The sequence below is a fragment of the Chroicocephalus ridibundus genome, chromosome 1, assembly GCF_963924245.1.
Source record: "Chroicocephalus ridibundus chromosome 1, bChrRid1.1, whole genome shotgun sequence".
NCBI lineage: Eukaryota > Metazoa > Chordata > Aves > Charadriiformes > Laridae > Chroicocephalus > Chroicocephalus ridibundus.
Window position 1 is genome coordinate 131,376,097 of NC_086284.1, and position 19,990 is coordinate 131,396,086.

At 39.4% G+C, this 19,990-nt stretch overlaps 1 protein-coding gene across 15 annotated transcripts in view; it reads left to right on the top strand.

The window, feature by feature from the left end:
* STXBP5L (syntaxin binding protein 5L) overlaps positions 1–19,990 on the top strand; it is a 207,819-nt gene that overhangs the window by 175,844 nt on the left and 11,985 nt on the right. For 7 of the 15 annotated variants that reach the window (XM_063352203.1, XM_063352238.1, XM_063352256.1 and 4 more), the window contains 2 exons: positions 5,075–5,245; positions 17,240–17,338. The exons of 4 other annotated variants lie outside the window; for them this stretch is intronic. In XM_063352203.1, coding sequence (XP_063208273.1) covers positions 5,075–5,245; positions 17,240–17,338 — 270 coding nt within the window. The remainder of the gene's footprint in view (positions 1–5,074; positions 5,246–17,239; positions 17,339–19,990) is intronic. 4 more of the 15 variants (XM_063352266.1, XM_063352271.1, XM_063352277.1 and 1 more) reach the window with 1 other exon arrangement.

Genomic DNA, 19,990 nt, shown 5'->3' on the forward strand with positions numbered 1-19,990 from the left:
TTCAAAAAAATTATGATATCTAGGATCAAGCACATGGTAGGAGTTCATTACCATAATAACAATACCTTTATATTACATAGGCAGCATATTGCAGTCACAGCACATTATATACTCTTAGTGTGGACCTAAATGTACTAGCAGTATGTCAACAGGGCAATTCATCCTTCCTCTTCAAACTGATGAAGACATTATGGTAAATATACAATTTTGCTGGCAGTACATCTATACTCGCCTCTTCTGCTAGGGCTAACAGCTCCTCTCTTGCCTGGTTGACAGAACTGCACCAAGAGAAAATTGTGATCCTGACTTTGTAAGGGATTTTGGTTTAAGTATAGTTTGTTAAAAATTTAAGGTGTCTGTCAGTCTATATTCTCACTAATGAACGATCACACTACTTTTACACAAATTTTGGTTATTTTACATGCAGACCTGAGGATGTTCTTCGGGCCATTTGTATAGTTAGGAAATCTCTTTTTTTCTTTATTTAAATGTGTATCTCTTTGCTGTTTCAAGAAAAAAGGTCAGTCACACCCATAATTATTACCCAAAATCTAATTTATTGATAATACACAAAAATCCCCCAGTGGAACCAGATGGACTTTTCCCCCCTTTAACAGCAGAGATTGTATTCCTCAACATTTGTTGAGGAGATTCTCTGGAACTCATTTTTCAGGTCCTTTCTGCTCCATAAGCGTCTCTCCCTGGTCCTTTTGCCTGCTCTTTTATTGATTACTTCCTTACAATTTAGGATGGTATTATAATGCTTCTAATTAGTCATATTTAAATTCCTTTGTTCTCAGCCTCTCTTAGATCATTAGTAAGAACTGGATTTCAGCTAGTTTTTCTGTCTGAATTTATCCCTTTGTTGGAACTGAAAAAAATCGTTGGTCTTTTTTTTTTTTTTATTTGTCTGGTGTAACACAACTTTCTAGGCAGCAACTGCAAATGCGTGTTTCTCCTTTCTTACTGACATTTTTAATACATTTGGTTTTAACAAGGGTTCTGCTTTTCACTGGTAAATTGTTTGTTCCTTTTGCTTTTTGCAGAGGTCACCAAGTAGTTTAAAACGGTTGTTCGTATGACAAGACAAGTTGTGTAACGCATATGTGTTACTGGGTGTAAACTAAAATCAGGATGTGTATATATAATATGCTTCCTGTCTGTGTAATACTAAAAAAAAAAAAAAAAATAATTGAATTTGAGGCTCTCCAGCAGACTTGCTGCTGTCATGTTGCACTTTGCCTCTCTCAGAAGGCATCTCTCAGTAGTTTCACCAAGTTCACAGAAACTAATGTTACTTCTTCAGTTCTTAATCTCATCGTCTCACTAGTATTTTTTGTGACACACTGGCCTTCCAGCCAGCACAGTTCTGTTTCTTAAGCGGTTTTTGGGGTGCACACTGCACTGAAGGGAGCTACCGTTTGTCCCACTGTTCAGCCTGCTAACAGGGATAGCTAAAGCATTTTTAATTCGTATGGGTAACGCCATGAGCCCAGATGAAGGCAAACAATTAGGACCGGCACTGTAGGAGCAGCATGTGGAGAACATTATAGAATTTTATGTCATGAACTTCTCTTTTATACATTTTAGTACATCTTAGATGCAATTTATTGCTATCTGCTTTATTAAATCAGTGGAGTTAAATTAGTATAAAATGGACTAAAGTATTGTCACATGGAGTAGTCTGCTATGATTACTTCCAATGGCTTCAATGAGCCTTACGTTTTTAAATTAATGAACAGAATAGCTACAAACCGAGCCCTGGCTATTTAGTTCACTGTCCACAAGCAGGAGAAAAGGCTGCTGCCCTGGCAGAGGGGGACGGTTGTTACACAGTCTGGGGACTGCTCCAAGGATAAGCTCCGCTGAGCCAGAATGCCCAAGTGTAGTGCGTTGGTAACTCTGGCACATGCTGCTGGAATCTAGGAGCAGTAGAGAGTGTGAATTCCCTTGACCTCATGGGCAGCAGCACCCATGGGAAGGGATAGGAGGCGATGGTAAATGCAGTGGTGGGAAAGGGTACAAAAGAGAAGGGGGCTTTTTGTGCGGTGCTGTCTCCCTGAGCAACTATTTTCTGCCTTCTCCAGAAGAAGAGAGAGTTAGGAGCTGCTGCACTATTGCATCAACAGCACAGAGCAATCCGTGCACTGCTTCTTAAGTACCAATGTTAATGTCTCCGATATCAACTGGTGCTCGGTATCAGCTAATATTTCTGACATGAGAAAAGCCCCAGGGACCACATGACAAAAGCAGTAAGCCAGCAAGGAAGAAAGTTAAAATGTTGTTCTTCCTTACAAATTGAACAAACCTGGAAAAAAAGCCAAGTTTTTATAAGTCTCCTCTACCTGTTCTTTGGGGTGATTGGAAGACATCTGTCATGGTAGAGGAGGATCAGGTGACACAGGTCTCAGAGGGCTGGTAAACCATTGCAGTCATTTTGGTAAAGGGTGATAGGATTCTCAGTCTCCCTTAGAAAGTATGCTGTAGGAAACTAGTATTGTTTTTTATTACCACTTTTCTTGCACACTTCTTTTTTTTCAGGCAATGATTAAGATCCCTGTCTTAAATAGTACATAACCTTTCTTTAGACGCGTTTTGCGTCACTGAGCTTATACCGTAAAAAACGTGATAAATTAATTTTTAAAATACACACATAGGATTTTCTTGTAGATTTGGGTGGTCTTTATCTGCTTGATTCTTATCATCTTCTCTGCAGAAACGTTGCAGTTATACTTTCCCATAATTATATTACTCTTTGTACAGTGTCTTTTTGTTTTTACTACGGTTCGAAGGGCTGCATTGCTCCTTGAGGTATACTTTTAAAAATAGTCATACCTAATCAGAAGAACAAAGCAGTGTTAAAATATAGAAAAGTGTGTAGCTGATGACTAAAATCTCTCTTACGGTCATTGTTTTCGCACTCACTAACATTTCACCAACTTCAGTACTTGAAGGGATATACCTGCATCTTCTAGGATGAAGCCTGCTTTTCTTTTCTATGCAGGAACTGGCTTTGCTTATTCAGAAAGGCATTGTCAAAACATCCAAAGGGATTTAGGTGCCCAGATCCTACTGATTGTTTAATTTGGGTCATTGAAGGTAACTGAGACAAGCAAGCATAACAAGAGAAACATAGCAGCATTTGTCTTAAATGTGAATGGGGGTTTAGATGAATTGTGCCCATTCTGTACAATGTTCAGGGAAAGGGACTCACAAATGTTGTTGATGTTTCTATAGAATATGATTCTTTCTTACTCTGTTATGTTCCTCACCACTCCGTAGGATTCCCCCCTGGAGATAATTAGATATCATGCTGAAACTCCTTCACACAAACTGAATCCTGAAGAAAGGAAGCAGCTGGATGAGGATGTGTCTGTTGCTGAGGTTGAACAGTCAGCCTGTGCCCTTGAACAGAGCCCCCAGTCTCAAAGGACTTTCTACTGAAATATATCAATAGTTCCAGCATATTTTGGAAAATTCCCTAACTATAAGTTGAATGAATCATCCACATCAGTTTTATATCTGTTGTTAGCTTAGTTAATAGCCATGTATTAAGAAACATGATAAAAGTCATGAAAGTTGTGTCTCCTACAGAGCTGTCTCAATATGCAGTAGAGACTAAATTGCTTTCTAAACCGTAATTTTAAACAATTCTTTCCAATTTTGTTCATTAAGACTGAACTGCTTTCACATGGAAAGGACACGAGTTACGTGTTGGAAGACTACATATAATGTAGTCTGCACACTATATGCCCTACTTAGTATAGAATCTGTTTTATTATCTAAATATAGAAATAGCTTTTCATTATGTACAATGGAGCTATCATGTCATGGTAACCAAGAAACAAATTTATTTTGGTATATTAACATTCATCTTTTCCTTGGATACAATACAAATCAAAGAGAGTTAACCAAATATGATACTCATATACAGAATATTAAAGACTAATCTAATTCTCAGATATAAATAACCTGACATTTAAAATGAAGGGAGAAAATCCAAGCTTGTCCTTACCTATAGTACTGACCTTCCATAGTTTTGAATAGAAATATTCAGTGTGCTTGCGTAAGTCTGAATTTTTGTTACGCTTATTACCTGCTGCTCACTTAAATTAGTAAGTATGAATTACCTGCTGACCAGAAATAATTCAATTATACCTAGGTGTTCATCCTTTCATATGGTGAGGGGAAAATTCATATTCAGTAATTCTTCTCATGTTGTCTCATGCAACACGAGAGGAAGGAATACATCGCATGAATGTTTTCTAGTCCAGTCCAACCCACTCTGAACTCTAATCTAAGCCTTGATCAGTGGATTGTTGTGGTTTAAAGACCTGTTGCCAGTAACGAAGAACAGACGAATGTAGGCAGAGTTTAAAGCAGCCGTGTTTTGTTTCTCACCCCATCAGACGGCAGCATGCGCTCTGCTGATGGACCACGGCCTGTAGCAGGGGTTCAAGGACTTGGCCTCGCATCTTTAAATCTGTAGCAGACAAATCAATTGTTCAGCAGTCAGTTTCCTTAGCAATAAAATAAATCTATTTGTGACATATAAAGAATAAAATACTTAGCCATGTTATGGCTAGTTTTGTAATTATCCCAAATAGCAGCAGTTAGATGCCTGTTTTGTGCAGCTTCAAGTCAGGTAGGGTAGATGTCTAGCTGTAAATTCTATCCTGTAGTAAATTACGCTTGCAGTTCTTTATAAGAACAAAAATGAAAGATAGGTTTCAAATTTATTTGGCATCTGTTAGGAGACACAACATCAGGGATGGCAGTGTTACCAGCAGTATCTTGATAAATTCCCTGTTCACATAGGTCAACAAAATGCTGTGGGATTTGCAGCTGTAAGAACACGTACCAGTTCTACGTCCCTTGCTTTTTTTCAAAGTATACCTTAAAGATATGGGGAGATATTCTTCCATATACATGCTGGGCTGATAAAACAAATAAGTAGTTATTCTCAGAAGATTTGATGTAACCCATTCTTAAACATCAGAGCGTACATCTCTCCTCCATTCTGAATTTCCGGGAGCTGGCACTTCACCTAGCACTTTTTGCATTCGCTTTCCAGATCACGTGAATGGCCACTGTACAAGTCCGACATCCCAGAGCTGCAGTTCAGGAAAACGACTTTCCAGCGCAGATGTCTCAAAAGCAAACCGGCGGGGGCCTGGGAGGCCCCCCTTCAGAAAAGCCCAGTCTGCAGCCTGCATGGAGATTTCTCTCCCAGTCACCACAGAAGGTGGGTGGCAGTGAATATTTCGCTAGGTCCTCCTGAGTTTCTCACCGGGTGTGAAAGCAAATAAGTTTAGCATGATCCCTGTCCGAGTCGTTGCCCTGAACTGCTGTCTTCATCTGACTGTGTAGAATTAGAACAAACCCCTGTGTGTTAGCGTTGTTACTAACAAGCCTGCTCCTGAGCTCTGCGCTGCCTAGGGATGCGGTATGCTGAACCTCGCCAAACTCTTACTCCCCACCTGTATGGATCGGGTGCTTTGTTCTGGAGAAGCAATTGTTCATAGCAGCTTATGTACAGTTCTTGTGACAGCTAGTATTACTAACGTTTTAAACCCTCGTTGTCTCTACTTACCAAGTCTGAAAAGGAGTTAAGATATTTTTAGAATGTGAGTTCAGGCTTTGCATGTGTATATTTATTTATTTATTGGTACTGAAGACTTTATAAAATTCCACAGTCCCTGGCCACCATTTATGGTAAAATTATAGCCCATAATCTAATAAATTTTTTCTATTTATAAGAAGTTTCTTGCTTTAATGATTGAAAAAAGTCTTCAAATCTTGACCTGCTTGAGTGCAGAGTTTCAATGAAACTGAGAGATACAAAGTAGACCGCTCAAGGCAACACTTTGTGCTTAAAACTTAGACTAAACCCATTTTAATTTCAGCAGTGCCAGCTATTTCACTGCAGAGCGTTTAAGCAGAAGCATTCAGCTGTAGTGTTTTTCTTCAATCTTGATAGTGCTCACACTCTGCTGTTGGTATCCTTGACCCTTGTCTCCCAGGCTTCCAACTCCCCTCTGTTCCTGCAATAGGACAATGCATTGCCTGTGCAGAAAAGATTCAGTCTATCAAAAACTGAAACAGAATAACATCAAAATAAATGGGGTAGGACCGTAGTGTTGGTTATATTCAATTTTAGTAATAGGTAAAAATTTAATAATATTTAAACAAAAAGCATAGAGTTTAATATTTTAATAATGAAATACTTAATTTGAACAATTAACTCTTTTAAAAATCCAGGTTTTAATTTTACTCAAGTTGCAGAAGTATTTCCTAAGGGCCTAAGAGATAATGATCTCTATGACTATTGTCTGGGCCACAGCATGGCCTGAACCCCCTGTGATGCTGTAAGTGATAGGTGATGGACGACACCATGACCCTAATCCTCTGTCTTGCAAGGAGCATTTGTATCCTAACCTGCCCACTTGCAAAGGTGTCTGCAGCACAGAAGTTCTTTACAGCTGGAACCAGTACTCCCTAATTTTGCTGATCGTTAATCGAGACGGAGCAAGGGAAATTATATCACTCAAGGTGTCTAATTTTGTATTTTTAATGTGAATTAATGCAAATAACTTTGTTACTAGTGGCAAATTGCTAGAATCTTTGATTTATTTTTTTTCTTTATGATAACATAAAATGGTAAATTCTTTTTTGGCCTTTCTTCTAACTACTGTGGGGATCATACAACAGAAAAATTGTGTCTATGTGTGTGAGACCCTATAAGAAAACATCCTCATTTGGCACAGAGGGTTCTGAGATTATGTTCTTGACCGGAATGGGGCTGATATCCCGAAGTCTGTTGCAGTGTCCTCTAGCAGCTCCTTCCATTTGATTTAAGAACAGCATTTGCCTACATTCTTCCATGGGACACAGAGCAAAGCATGGTCAGAGGGTCTCTACAAAATGGCTGCACTCAATGAAGGTGTTACCATCTTCCAGCAGTGTCATCAGTTCTCTGGTAGAAGTCACCTCCCATCGTCAGAGGCTATCACAGCAGAACAGATACTGGTGGAAGACAGATCCTTTCAGTTGTCCCCTTCTGCTTAAGTACAGAAACATTTAGCGTAAACAGCTTTCTATATTGGGTTACACTATCCAGCTCCCTTTGCGCTCGAGCAAATGAGAAGCGCCCATGTGATCTATTTTTCTGACTTTACTAGACAAGTATTAACCTTCTGCAGAGAAACAGGGTCAAAACTTGGGAGCAGTCACATTTCAACCAACACTGCTGCTTCTTCAGTGACCACCCAACCATCTCTCCTTTAGGAGAATGTTACAACATCATGGACTCTTCAAAGATTATGTCATAGGCTGAACAGAAAAAATGTTAAATCGCATCGTGGGCTTTGTGTAACATATGACAAAGTGTAATCCTCAGCAATCAGTTACAAGAAGTAATCCTGTTTAAATACTAAACCTATTACAAATTTTGGTTTTAACTGGGATTAATTAATGGCTCCTGTGTGAACATTGTACTAAAGCAGATTTACAGAGCTCTGAGGTGTTTATAAATTCCTGTACATAAGGGCAGTTTTCATCTGCGTAATCACCAGGTTTCCTCCTCATTAGTTATTGTTGGTGATCATAACATAACCCTTTCATCTACCTCTCTTTATGCACCTACAAATATGGTAAGTACCATTGTCATATAATAATATCTCTTGGTGGAAAATATATCACTGCCACAGTAGTTTCTATTGCTGTGTGGTTTTCTTCATCCTATGTAGTACCGAGCTCTTCTGGAATACTTGTATGCAGATAGTGCTGCAATATCAGCACTGCTTGTACATAACAGGGCCACGGTACTACCTAATTCTTTTATGCTGCTCTTCTTTTCTTTGCGCCTCCCATCCTCCCAGAGTAAGTAGGGTCACTGGCAGGCAGAACTGACAACGCCCCAAGGTCCTACTGACCCTTGCGTATAAAGTATTTAGTAATACAGTGATACTTTTGATGCTTTCTTTATCATGAAAGACTCAGTTTCTGTCGTTCATCACTAATTATAGTACCTATCAAGTTTAATATTAAAGGATATCTCTTTCTAGAGATAGTCATTTAACTTCCTTTCAGGGAGACGGACTAAATTCAAGCAGATGACATTAAAAAAAAAAATCCCTATTTAAAAGTATCAGTGGTGTCACTGAATTTGTATTACAGCTCTTAGTAAGGTCAAGGAAATGGCCAGGCCCAGGTAGTCTTTAGAGTAATTTATATTAACATGCAGTGTGATGGAGCATGGTTTGGGTTTGTCCTTGAGCGTGTCGGTTTGTGTACAAGTCGCCTTTCAGCAGGTCTATAGACTAAAATAATTTTCTGATTATTTATATTCTCACATTAAATCAAAGCCTGCTTGTCCAGCTTGTCTAAACTTTTTTTAGACACTGTGGTATTAGTCTTTTGACTTCTAGCTCTACTAACCGATCTGTCTGGAATGACTGACATTCCGCCATTCTACAAGCATCTTGAAGTTCTAGGCATACTGTTTTGGCAAATGGTTTGATTTATTTCTGAAGGTTTTTATACTAAGTAATGTAGTGGAAGGTGGTATGGCCCTTGAACGATTCTTAGGCTGTGGGTACAGAGGAAACTGAGGGAGAAGGAAGATGAGAAGCTAAAAGGTTTGAGAAAGAATATATAAGCTTTCTCTCCAGAATGTGGAACTGGCTTTGATGAAAACCTTCTGGTTGGGCTGTTACAAAATAAAATGAAAAAAATCCTCTCTGTGCTAAGAATTTATTGGCTACTTAGGAGTATATGCTGCAATAAACAATAAATGTATTCACAAGAAATTAGTTTTTTATATATATATATTTTCTCATGTGATGAATCAAGATACATATTTTTGTGTCCTTGCTAGAGAGGTAGTATTTCAGGTTAGCATTTGGTAGGATTTTATTATTCTACCTGAGTAGAATTTTGATTAGAGATTGCTATCTCAGTAGTGTTAAGCACTTTTTATACATTAAAAAAAAAAAAAGCCTTTGTGTGTGGGTAGATGGTTCTTACCTTTTCTTAAGCCTGTTTCTGAGGCACTGGTAACACTTGGAGATTTTTTTAATAATACTTCCAGTTCCTGCTCTTTACCTCTTCCAATTGATTTGATTAAAAAGATTATACATTTTGGTGACTAATCATAAAATATCTATTAGAATAATAAATCAGTCTTCCTCTCTCACACTGGATTTCAAAATCTACTTATTTAAACCTGATCTTTTGGTACAATAGGAACTGTATTTCCAGCATTTTCATCGAGTGTATTTTCAAGCAACTTTCACACAATAAATTCTTCTGACTTCATTCCTTTTAGCTGATTGTCAAGATTTTGCTGACTCTTACCTCTTTATATGTGCAGAAGGATTCCTGATATAGAAAAGCATTTTTGAAGAACTTCTTTGCACTGATGAATCATAGGAAGAAAATGGGGGGGTAGGGGTGGGGGGGCATCTTGTTCAGTTTCATAAAGTGCTGATATTTCTTCCACACTTATAGGAGAATAATTAAAAAGCCAAGTAACAGTAGCAGAGGAGTGGTGTCAGTGCTTGCATGGTTACTGTTACTGCTTAAACCTATGTCTTTCCCGGTACCCTCATCTAACTTGGAAAAACTGGAAAAGCTCTAAAGCTTTTTAAACTCAAGTAGATTTTATTCCAAGCTAAAGATTACTGCTATTTCGGTTTCAAAGCCTTGTTTGCTTTTTTCTACCAAAAACACTGGTATGTAGATCACGTAGCTTCTTATGGTTATATTTTTGTCAATAATTAGCCAGACATTTAATACAGCTCTTCTCAAATACCATGTATGCTATTTAAAATACTAGATATTGTCCTGTAATATCTTCCGGTTTCATAGGTGCCACGTTCTCACAGCTATACTAATAAATTCTGTAGTTGCTCAATATGCTATATCTAATTTTAGCAAGAAATTAGAATTTTGCATGTTCTTAATAGCATATTATTGATTCTAAACAGTCTTGTTTTCACATACTTTTAAGCAAGCTGTTTCTTCCTTGGAATAACATAAGAATTTATTTGCATTATAAACAAAACCAAAAATATAGGAAATTCCATCATTGAACTTCTAAATTCTAAACTACTTCTAGTCCTTTTTGACCAGAAGTTTTTGAGATTTTAGGAGTTACTGATTACATTTTTTTGATAAGGCTTTCTTGCACAGGCTATAAACGACATTTTTTATTGTCAAGTTAACATTGTGCTTTTAAATATCAACAGCGATAAAAAATATACATGAGTGCAAATTGTTCTTACTCAAGAAAATCCTTACAGAGATTCTGTCCCACCTAGAAAGGGAATGTGCTTTGTCTCCAAGCTTCGTGCGTTTCCTTGCAGGCTGCAGCCCTTTGCACCGATCATGTCCTGGTCTGTTCCAGCTCTGGGCTCCAACTGGCCACTATTTTGTCTGCAGCTGTTCTCACAGAAACATCGAAATGGGGCTTGTACTCACCTTTTGTTTAGCTTTGGTGAAAGTGTGTACCCCTGCCTGGCTGCCTTCTGTCCTGTTGCACAGCCCCAAAACAGTCCGTCTGGGTCTAAGAGCTAATACTGCGTAGTTCTCAAACCCATTAAAGCCCCCTTTCCCTCTAGACCAGCAGAGATACCAGCCTGGTCAAGAATTTCAGGGTAGAGGAGTAGGACCAAAACATCTGCTCTTCTTGTGCATAGGAAAACAAAATCTGTATTTCGATCAATTTTTTTAATTGTGATTTTAGATTAAAGAACACAGTGAATGAAAGAAAACAGTGACGTTAAAGAATAAAAATAAAATTGTTGGGGGAGGGAACTCAGTGTGGCTATAGTTGTACAGCTGGTGGGTATATGGATGTGTGCACAGATACGTATGTTGGCAGGCAGTCCTCTTTGCTTTAGTAAATTATAACTAATTCTGAGAAGTCCTTCAGATTTGATACTTCTTGGTCATTGCTTTTCTCAAGCATTCTGCTTTTTTTAAGCCACTTTGCATTCTCCAAAAGGTTCGCTCTGCCATGACTTGCTAGTTGCCAGTAAGAGCTTGTGCCGGGAGACTCTGCCAGTTTTTGCTGCTTTGCCCACATTCACACAGAAATTGGTGCATTCTGTATATGTACATCCATATGTAGTTATATCATATGCCCTAGGAAGAAAGTAAAGGCAGAGTGGAGTTTTTCCTTTGAAATGTTGTGTTTGGAAATCTATTTTCTCCCACCAGCAGTGATAGAAAACTGACTTTCTTTTTTTTTATTATTTTTATTTCCCATTATGTAGTTTTTAATCACCCGAGACTAGAAAGGCCATTGACATCTTAGTGCTGCAAACTTGCCTCTGAACAAGGAATGCTAACAAGGATTTGCTGTGCATTGTAATTTGCTAGAAATGCTCTTAGCATTTGAATTTGCTTTAGCTTTTCTTTGAAATAATTCAGTTTCAGCATTTACCTCATCTTTTGGATTAACTCTTTTGATTATATGTAGTTAAAATTTGATATTGAGCACTTGAACTGAAATGTCACTGTGAGCTGGCAAAACGAACCACTCAAGAGTATTTAGTCATTATCTTTAATAACCTTATAAAAAATTCCATGGCAAGGACAATACAATTTCCATTTTAATAGATCCAGCACACATTTATACTTGAAGTTTTTCTTCTGCATCTGCATATAGAATGACTAAAACTGTTTGGAGGATAAGTTGTTTTGTCCCTTGCGTGATTTTGTCCAATTTGTTTTGGAAAATGGTAGTATTTGGTATGTACTAATACTTTAAACTTCTTTTATTATTCAGAAGTATTTGAGAGGATCACCATAAGAAGTTTGTAGACAGCCTCGCAGAGGCTTCTGGATTTTTTTTCCTGATGGATTTTGGTTTAGGTTTTGGTGTTCTAGGGTGCTGAGTTTTTTGAGATTTTTGCTTTAGTTTTTAGATTCATCAAATTTTGCAATCATTTTCTGTGTCTATATGTCTGCCTGTTACTTTGGTCTGTTGTTTCTATAATAAGGTTTCCAAAGATCCGTACCTCAATCAGTATTAGCCTGTAAATACACGTGTAAAGCCATAGAGAAGGGCTGACATTTGCTCTTGCAGGTCCAGTAGGCTGCAGCCAGGTTCTTGAAAATATGATGCTGGTTATCTTATAAAAAGTTCGCAGCCTGAGGAACCAGACTCAGCTGAGGTCGTGCTGTGTATTGCAGTATTTCCTACGTGACTTCTGTACAATTTATGTCAGTTTTTCTCTTGTCAGTTACGGCTCTGCTGTTACGCTGTCTGCAGCAGCGCGGTATGCATAGCACATTGCATCTTTGTGGGCTGGATGAGTGAATGTGACAAGTAGGTTTCCTTACCATGCGGTGAGGTGGGGGGGTGGGGAAGAGGGAGGGTTCTGTCTTTATCATTGTCTTCTTTTTTCTTGAGTCTCTTGGGTCTGAAGGCCGGGTGTGGATGTGAACTAAGTGATGATGGCCTAGAAGACGATCACTGCAGTTTTCAAAGGTTCCTAGGCCTCCGAGGAAAGAGAGAAACAACCCGGTTGTTTGATCTAGAAAAATGATTCAAATGCATGGCAGAGTACTGCAGAGAGGAAGGGAATAACCCGCTGTCCGTGTCTGCTGAGAAAAGGACAGGATGTAATGGACATAAATTACTAAGGCAGAAGCACAGCTTCAGGGAGACAGCAGAGGATTCATTTTTGATCACCAGGGTAGTTAACTGCCGAAATGGATTCTCTGAGGAGGTTATTGCATCTCTGGCAGGTTTTCAGAACAGCTCGTACTCTCCACCGCGTTCCCTTTGCCATGCCTCTCCATATTGCAGAGTGCATGATTTCTGGTAAACGTCCTTGCCCGAGCAGCCGGCCAAGCCGACGCTTACCTGATCCACTGGGCATGTTACAGCAGTCACGGGACCACACTTCACGAGGCCCCTAAGTGCCGTGGCTTTTCACAGCTAGGCTTTCATAGCAGATGGAAAAGCCCTTGGCTTGCAATGTTTTAATTTATTTCTCAGTGAGGGGTTTATGGTGGCGGTTCTGCTTGTCAATCATTTCAATTCTGTTAGCGTTTGAACTTACACCATTGTAACTAGTACCAGTAAGAATAGTATAATAGGAAATAACTTGGAGACACTGTGGTAAGCCATGGTCTCCACCAGCTGCTCAGTTTGTCATCACGTTTCTTGTCTGTGCAGAGAAGCAGATAAAAATGTTGCATAGAGGACCTGTTCTATATCTAGAAAGTCTGTTTCTTACTGCAGAAAGCTTTATTCAAATAAAAAAGAAGTTATTAGGAAGTTGAAATTATTTTTCCTGTATTTAGATAAATCACAGCACTTCTGGTCTAATGGGCACTGCAAACTCAAAAGATTTCGGAACAGCAAATTCTGTATGGCTGTACTAAAATATTTGGCACCAAAAATGCAAGTGTTCCAAGGAAGGATATACCAGCATTTTCTGTAGGGTTTTCAGATCTGTTTCAAAGTATTCAGTTTGAACGCTGAACTATGAGATCCATAGCTTATTCTCAGGGGAAAATAATTGTTTCCAGAAGTGACTTGTCCATAGTGTTAAGTTCTTTTTCAGTTATGGTGGAGATGAGTATGTGCTCGTTTTCTACTGTAGTTTAGGATAAAATAAAATGGAAAACTTCTCTTTGCCTACTTCCTCTTTGAAAGGAGGTGTAGAGAGATTTTAAAGGTGAGCAAGGGGCAAAACCCAGTCTGCCTGTGATACAGACGCATCAAAAATAATGGCAACTGGTCCTAGGAATAAAGGGACAGTTCAGCTCACCCACTTCAATCTATCCCTTTTGGATGCAGTCTGAGAGAGAGTGCTTCTGAGAGTGGATGTCCCAACCAAATAAATGGGGCATGCCACTTGCCCAGGGAGTCTGGTAGAGGACATGCATAAAACGTAGGTTGTTATGGCAAGAGGGAGCCCAGTTTCTAGACCCTAGCAATGCTGTTCAAGTCCCCAAGAGCATGTTCATATTTTATATTAGGTCCGCAGTAAATAAAAAATAGGACCAGAAGAGCCAGAAACCATAGGCTCAGCCTCTCAGCTGGGCATCAGGGGCTCAGCTTCCAGGGAAGACAGGAAGAATGCTGTTCCTCATTATACCTTGTGGCCACAGATGCAGATGGATGGATGGATGGATGGACTCGGTCCTCTTAGACTGATTTGTGTCTGCAGCTTACAGCCTCCAACTTTCTGCCAAGTGCTACAATCACTAGACTGCAAAAAGCCAGTGGAGCTGTTGTCGTTTAGACTGAATCATAATCTTTATCAGACCTAACCACTAGTTTCCCTCAGAAGTTTAAGTGGAGTTTAAGTGTGTGTCTGCCTAAATCTGGTCACAGCAGAGCTCATTGTCCCTATGTCCCATAGAGCCCCATGTCCCTAGAAAAAGCAGTGTGGGGGGAGGTCGTATGAAGACTGAGGTACCTTATGAAAGAGCATGTCTAATGGCCAGGAAAGGCCTGGGAAGAAATGGAGAAGAGCCTTGCATGGATGTGTGTGAGCTGCTGGTGCCTAAATTCCAACTCCGTTGGGCTACACAGAGATCATGTTTGGTTTTTCCTTGGATACATTGTCTGTCGGGTTCTACTAGGATGTTAGTTTCCACTTGTTTTCTTACAGGAATCTGGAAATTTTTCTTGTTTTTAAAACAACCAACTAAATGAAAATTTTGTTCTTACATTCACTGAATGTCTAGCCAGTTTTAATTTAAATGATGATTTGATTCCAAGTTAAGCTAATTTCACACTGTACTCTAGGCGTGTTGAATTTGGCCAGTGTGTTTTGCACTGCATACTCAACTTTAACATTTTTTTTGCTTGCTAGCAGTTGCTTCAGATCAGCATAAACTGTTTTTCTACATCTGAAATAAATTTTGAAACATTTTTGGAAGTGGAATACGCCATTGGGTGGTTCCTGGTACCTCTGTGGCAGAATGGAATAGGTGATGGGCTGTTGTGTGTAGAGAATTAGGGAAAAGCATAGGAATATTCTGAGATTACTCATTTTATGGGATAATAGCTGTTCCAAAGGTTGGGGTATTTTTAAAGTCCTTTAAAATGCTTTCACTTGCTTCATTATAACATTAACTATTTTGACTTTTTTATTGAATGAACCCAAGGTTTTTCTTCTATAATGCTTTTTCTCTCCTCCTTATTCTTGGGTACTTCCACATATGAAAGTTATACAACATACCATTCTTTCCCAAACCATCAATGTTATGAAAGACGCTTCAGCAGAATGGATATTTTAGTTTGAGATTTAAGTTCTAGAAAATTGTGATGTCTTTAATTAAAAAACCATATGCACAAACTTATAGCCTGTATCCAAATCGAGCTTTTAGCGATCTGAACGTGAAGACAGTTTGCTTGTGTAAGTAAAGGGAAGTGATTCATACAATTGAATATGGAAGTTTGATAGATTACTTACTGTAAAGATCTCTCACATTTTTGTCTTTCTATAAAACTGCTTATTTATACATAATTTTCAATATGAAGAATAGTTCTGTTTTTAAAAACATTCTGAGATAAAACCTAAGCCTGAACTTTTCCATATTCTGGAAATATCAAAACAAAGATCCAAGTCTGGTGACTTGAATCTATTTTCTCTCTCAGGCCTTTATTTGCCATCGTTTACATGAGTCTTGTGTCAGTATAATTCCATGAAGCCATTCGGGTTACACTGCTATAACTGCAGCAACTTCAGGACAAAACATTTCAGTTTTTCCAGGGAGGGTGAAGCATCCCACAAGCGTGAGCTCCGTGTAAGCGCAGACGTAGCCACCCTGGTTTGAATGCTCTGCAAGCAGTATATTCAGAGGCTTTTCAACATCGGGAAAATGTTGAAAATGTTTCCAGTTTAGGGAAACTTATTTGAGTTGATCCTGCAGAAAATAATTCGCAGCAAAATTCCAGATTATTATCGCATTGTTTGTGCTTGAGACAACTTCTGCTGCTTTCTAGTGAATTGCTTTATGTGGAATGCAGCTTTAGAGTGGTGCTATTACGATGTGTTTGGAGATGTTCTTAGCCAAGCAAACGTGCGGCGTTCTTAAATGTGTGACAACCTTGCAGCGTCACTCTCCTGCCCCTTTCTCCTCTGTGTTGCTGAAGCATTGCCGTCAGTAATATGGTTCCGTCTCTGTGTCTCTATGATGTTACTGTGTGCAAATTCATGTCTGAAGTATAATTCCTTTACTGTATGTTCACACCGGCATTCAGAGCTCTGCATGCTTTCCTAACGATATAATTTTAAAAGTGACAGATTTCTCTTAAAATTTTAAGATTATGTTCCTTAAACGGCAAAATGTTTTAACAGTTTTGTTAGGTTCTGCTAGGCCTGATATTTGGGATTAAAACTTTTAGAAATCTCCAAGTGAGGAGAATATAAACCATTTGTTTCCAGAATGTAGCGATTTCCATATCAAAAAAAAAGGTCGATTTCAGTGTATGTTTTATAAGTAGATCAATTGCTTGGTATGTTAAAAGCAGGAAAGGACCTATAAATAGCATTCAAGATACTGACAGTCAGTTGCAAAACTGTCCAGTAATGAATGTAAACGTTTGCAGTGAAAATGTTGATCTTTGTCACTGGTAGTTTACTTTCATTCCTCATAACAAGTGATACTTTTACTTTAGTGATTCCTAACTTCAAGAAGAAAAGGACTTTATGCTTCTCTGTTCATGCTAAATCCATTATTTTGGAATAATCGTAATGACAATTTCTTGGACGAGATGTGAGGATGTGTTCCCCTTGCAAGGCCTTTGCTGCAGTTGAGAATAGAGATTGAGACACAAAATTGACATAGAGAATGTCAGAACATTCCCCTGAAGATGCACAAGTCAGTGCCATAAGTATATTTTCATTAGTATCCTCCCCCCCCCTTTTTTTTTTTAAATTCCATAGGAAAGTAAGGAAATTCCGGTTTTATTTCCACTGGACTAAAGGATGTTAAGAAAATCTCTGCAAGTGCTCTGTAAAGGTGACAGTTGAAATACATGCAATCGTTTACTCAAATTATCTTTTTAAATTCTCCGAATCCCCCCTCCACCCTAAATTAAATCTTCTCCTAGACACCAGTGCACTGCAGCAGGAAGCTCTGTCGTGCAAGAAAAAGAACTAGGACAATTAACTGCTCAGGGCTGCTTTCGTATAAATGTCATGATGACGGTTGGCTCAATTGTTCTTGTCCTTTTGCAATGCATGCGATTTTGTGGCAGTAGGTTACATTTCCAGACGGGCAATGCTTCAGCAATTACATGGAATCAGTACATTCTCACACGACGAGCGTCACTATACTGCTCACACATGGATGAACAAAGGTAAGACTCAAAAGCACTGGCTTCGTTTTTATCCTAGCATGTGAGTTGAAGTGTCCTGTGTGTTTCTGTTCAGTGAGGTGGGTAGCAAGTTAGAGGTTTTGCAGTTACTTTTAAATCACAAGCCTTCTACTTGTATGCTGCTGCTCATAGCTGGAATTTAACAATCAGAAGGCGGCTCCTGAGTGTCCATGTGCATCTCGCTAACCCAAACCATGCACAGGGCAGAGGGCTGAATGAAAACATTTTCAAGAAAGCAGGACTACTCTTAGGAGAGTAGCAGTGTTTATATTGCGTGGCCTGAACCCATGGAATGCTGGATTTTGAAAGGCGCTGAATGCAGGTAATAATGCTTTTGCTCAGAGCTGCTCATAGTCTGAATAGCAGCATCTCCCAAATGATAGTCGCTCGCTAGCTCTCAGGGGGCACTGGACCCCTCTGATGGTGCTCTCGGCTCTTCTGCTGCTAGCTGCAGGAACAGCTTAGAGACCTATTTGGAAAAAAAGAAGAGCCAAGAAATCCAGATTTGCAAGGGGAAGAGGAAAAAGGACGTGGTCTCCTGAGAAAAAGATGGCTGGGTCGGAGCAGAGGGATCATGGGAGCCGGATACGTGCCCCAGAGAAAAGGGAATGCTGGACTCCCTCAAAGCAGGAAGCAGTTTAGAGGCAGGAGCACACATATGAGAAACTGTCATGTAGCAGGATGTTCTGCAGAGGAGGAGAAGAGGGAAAGAGAGCTGAGGAGCAGGAAAGTACCCGCCTTTCACATATGAACATCCTGTCCCCTTACCGAAGGAAAAGGAGTCCAAATAAACTTTGTTTGACCCTAGGTTACAGGGAGTACCTGGAAGTGGTTCTGGTTCTTTCATGCAGAAAGATGTGGTAGCTGACATTCCTGCTACGCTTGTCATGCAGTGCAAGAAAAGGAAAATGTAAGAGAAAACCCAGACTACGGCGACTGGATTAAGGATTACTACAGATTGGCAGTCTTCATACAGGACAACTGTTAGAAGATGGGGCATCATTTTAAGACATAGCAATCATGCTAGGAAAGGATATGGCAAGTTTTTAAAATTTCCCAAAGAAAGTGCTTTTATGTTTCTCTAGGATACAATGGAGTGCTTTCTAAATAGAGAATTTGGGGTATAATCTCTTTGAGAAAGGAGTCCCAGGGAATAGGCCTAAACTAAATCTTATCTTGAAATCGAGGAAGAGGAGAGATTTCTACCTTGCTTTAGAGCTAGCCAATAAAGTCACATAGTGACTGCAGTCTTTCATAGGTTTCGGTTTGCTGTTCAGATATGTTTAATGACATCAAATTTTGACATGTGTCGTGCCTGTTTTTAGAGTTGCAGTTTGAGTAGTGTATTTAATAGAAAATGGCACAGTATGTTCCCAAAAGTGTCCCAAAGATTTTATCTGTTAGTGTCAGTTCTGCAAAGATGTATTAGTTAACTGTACTGCACAGGAGTGAGGAACATTTCTTGTTAATTTAGGGAGGGAGAAAGCTTGATGACACATGCAAATGGCACATTATATATTTTAAGTTCCGTGTATGTCGCCTACACTAACTGCATTTGTCCTTTCAACATCTTTTTCAGTTTGAGCACCACCACAGTTGAATTTTATGTGAGTGACTGTGATATTAATACACCTGTTAAAGAGAAAATGAATTACATAATAACATATTTTAAAAACTAGGCACCTTTGGGGGGGGAAATACATATATATATATATATATATATATATGTGCAGTCCTGATGATCTCTGCCTTGAAATTGCCGTCTTCGCCTTCTTTACCTGGCCGCTGTCACTGTGCTGAGGAAGGAGCTGGGCCAACCAGCCCACTGCAGAAGTACAAAGTGCTTGGGGTTATGGGAGACACTAATTCTGCAGGTATTAGAAGCTGTGTTTGCACATGAATAAACAATCCCAGTTTTATGCAGATGTATTTATCAGTACTGAGCCAGAACTAGAGAGCTACAACAGTGCCTACATGAAGAAGGTGAAATGGGGTGAGGGCGGCGCTTGGAAGTTCAAGTAGATGTAAATTTCTCTTCCATGAGAGTGGGACTGAAGTGCCAGGGACGGCTGTCCTGTAAAGCTCCAGTTTGACAAGTTACGGACGCCCTCAAAGAACAGAAGCTGGGCCAAGCGTAAAAGAGCAGCAGGAGAATCTTCACCCATCCCTGTGTGCCAGCTCGTAAGATGGCAGATGTAGTAACGCTTGCTCTGGTTCCAGTAGTGCTTTGCCATTGTTCTCTCCAGTCTTTCCCAGGTAGTTACTGTGAAGAGGATAATTTCGGCAGTTTACACTGAGTCGTCTGGGTAGGGGAATGCAATGCTGCAATACGTTGTCTGAGGAAGAGATTCACCAGCTAAACTGCTGCTTCTGGTGGAGAGCAGGAACCATATACACAATATGAGGCTTAGCCCAGTTTCAAGTTGGAGTATGTGAGAAAGTCCTTTTCTAATTTTATTCTTCAACCATGGCAGAAAATATTCCTCTTTTTAGACATTTCTACTGGCTCTGAAGAGACAGCACTCTCTTCTGAGCTATAAGAAGTATCATTTCACAGCACACACAGATCCATTGCATAATGATAGGTTCCAAAGTGAGCCTTTTATCTCAGGTCCAATCGCTTCAACTATTTCT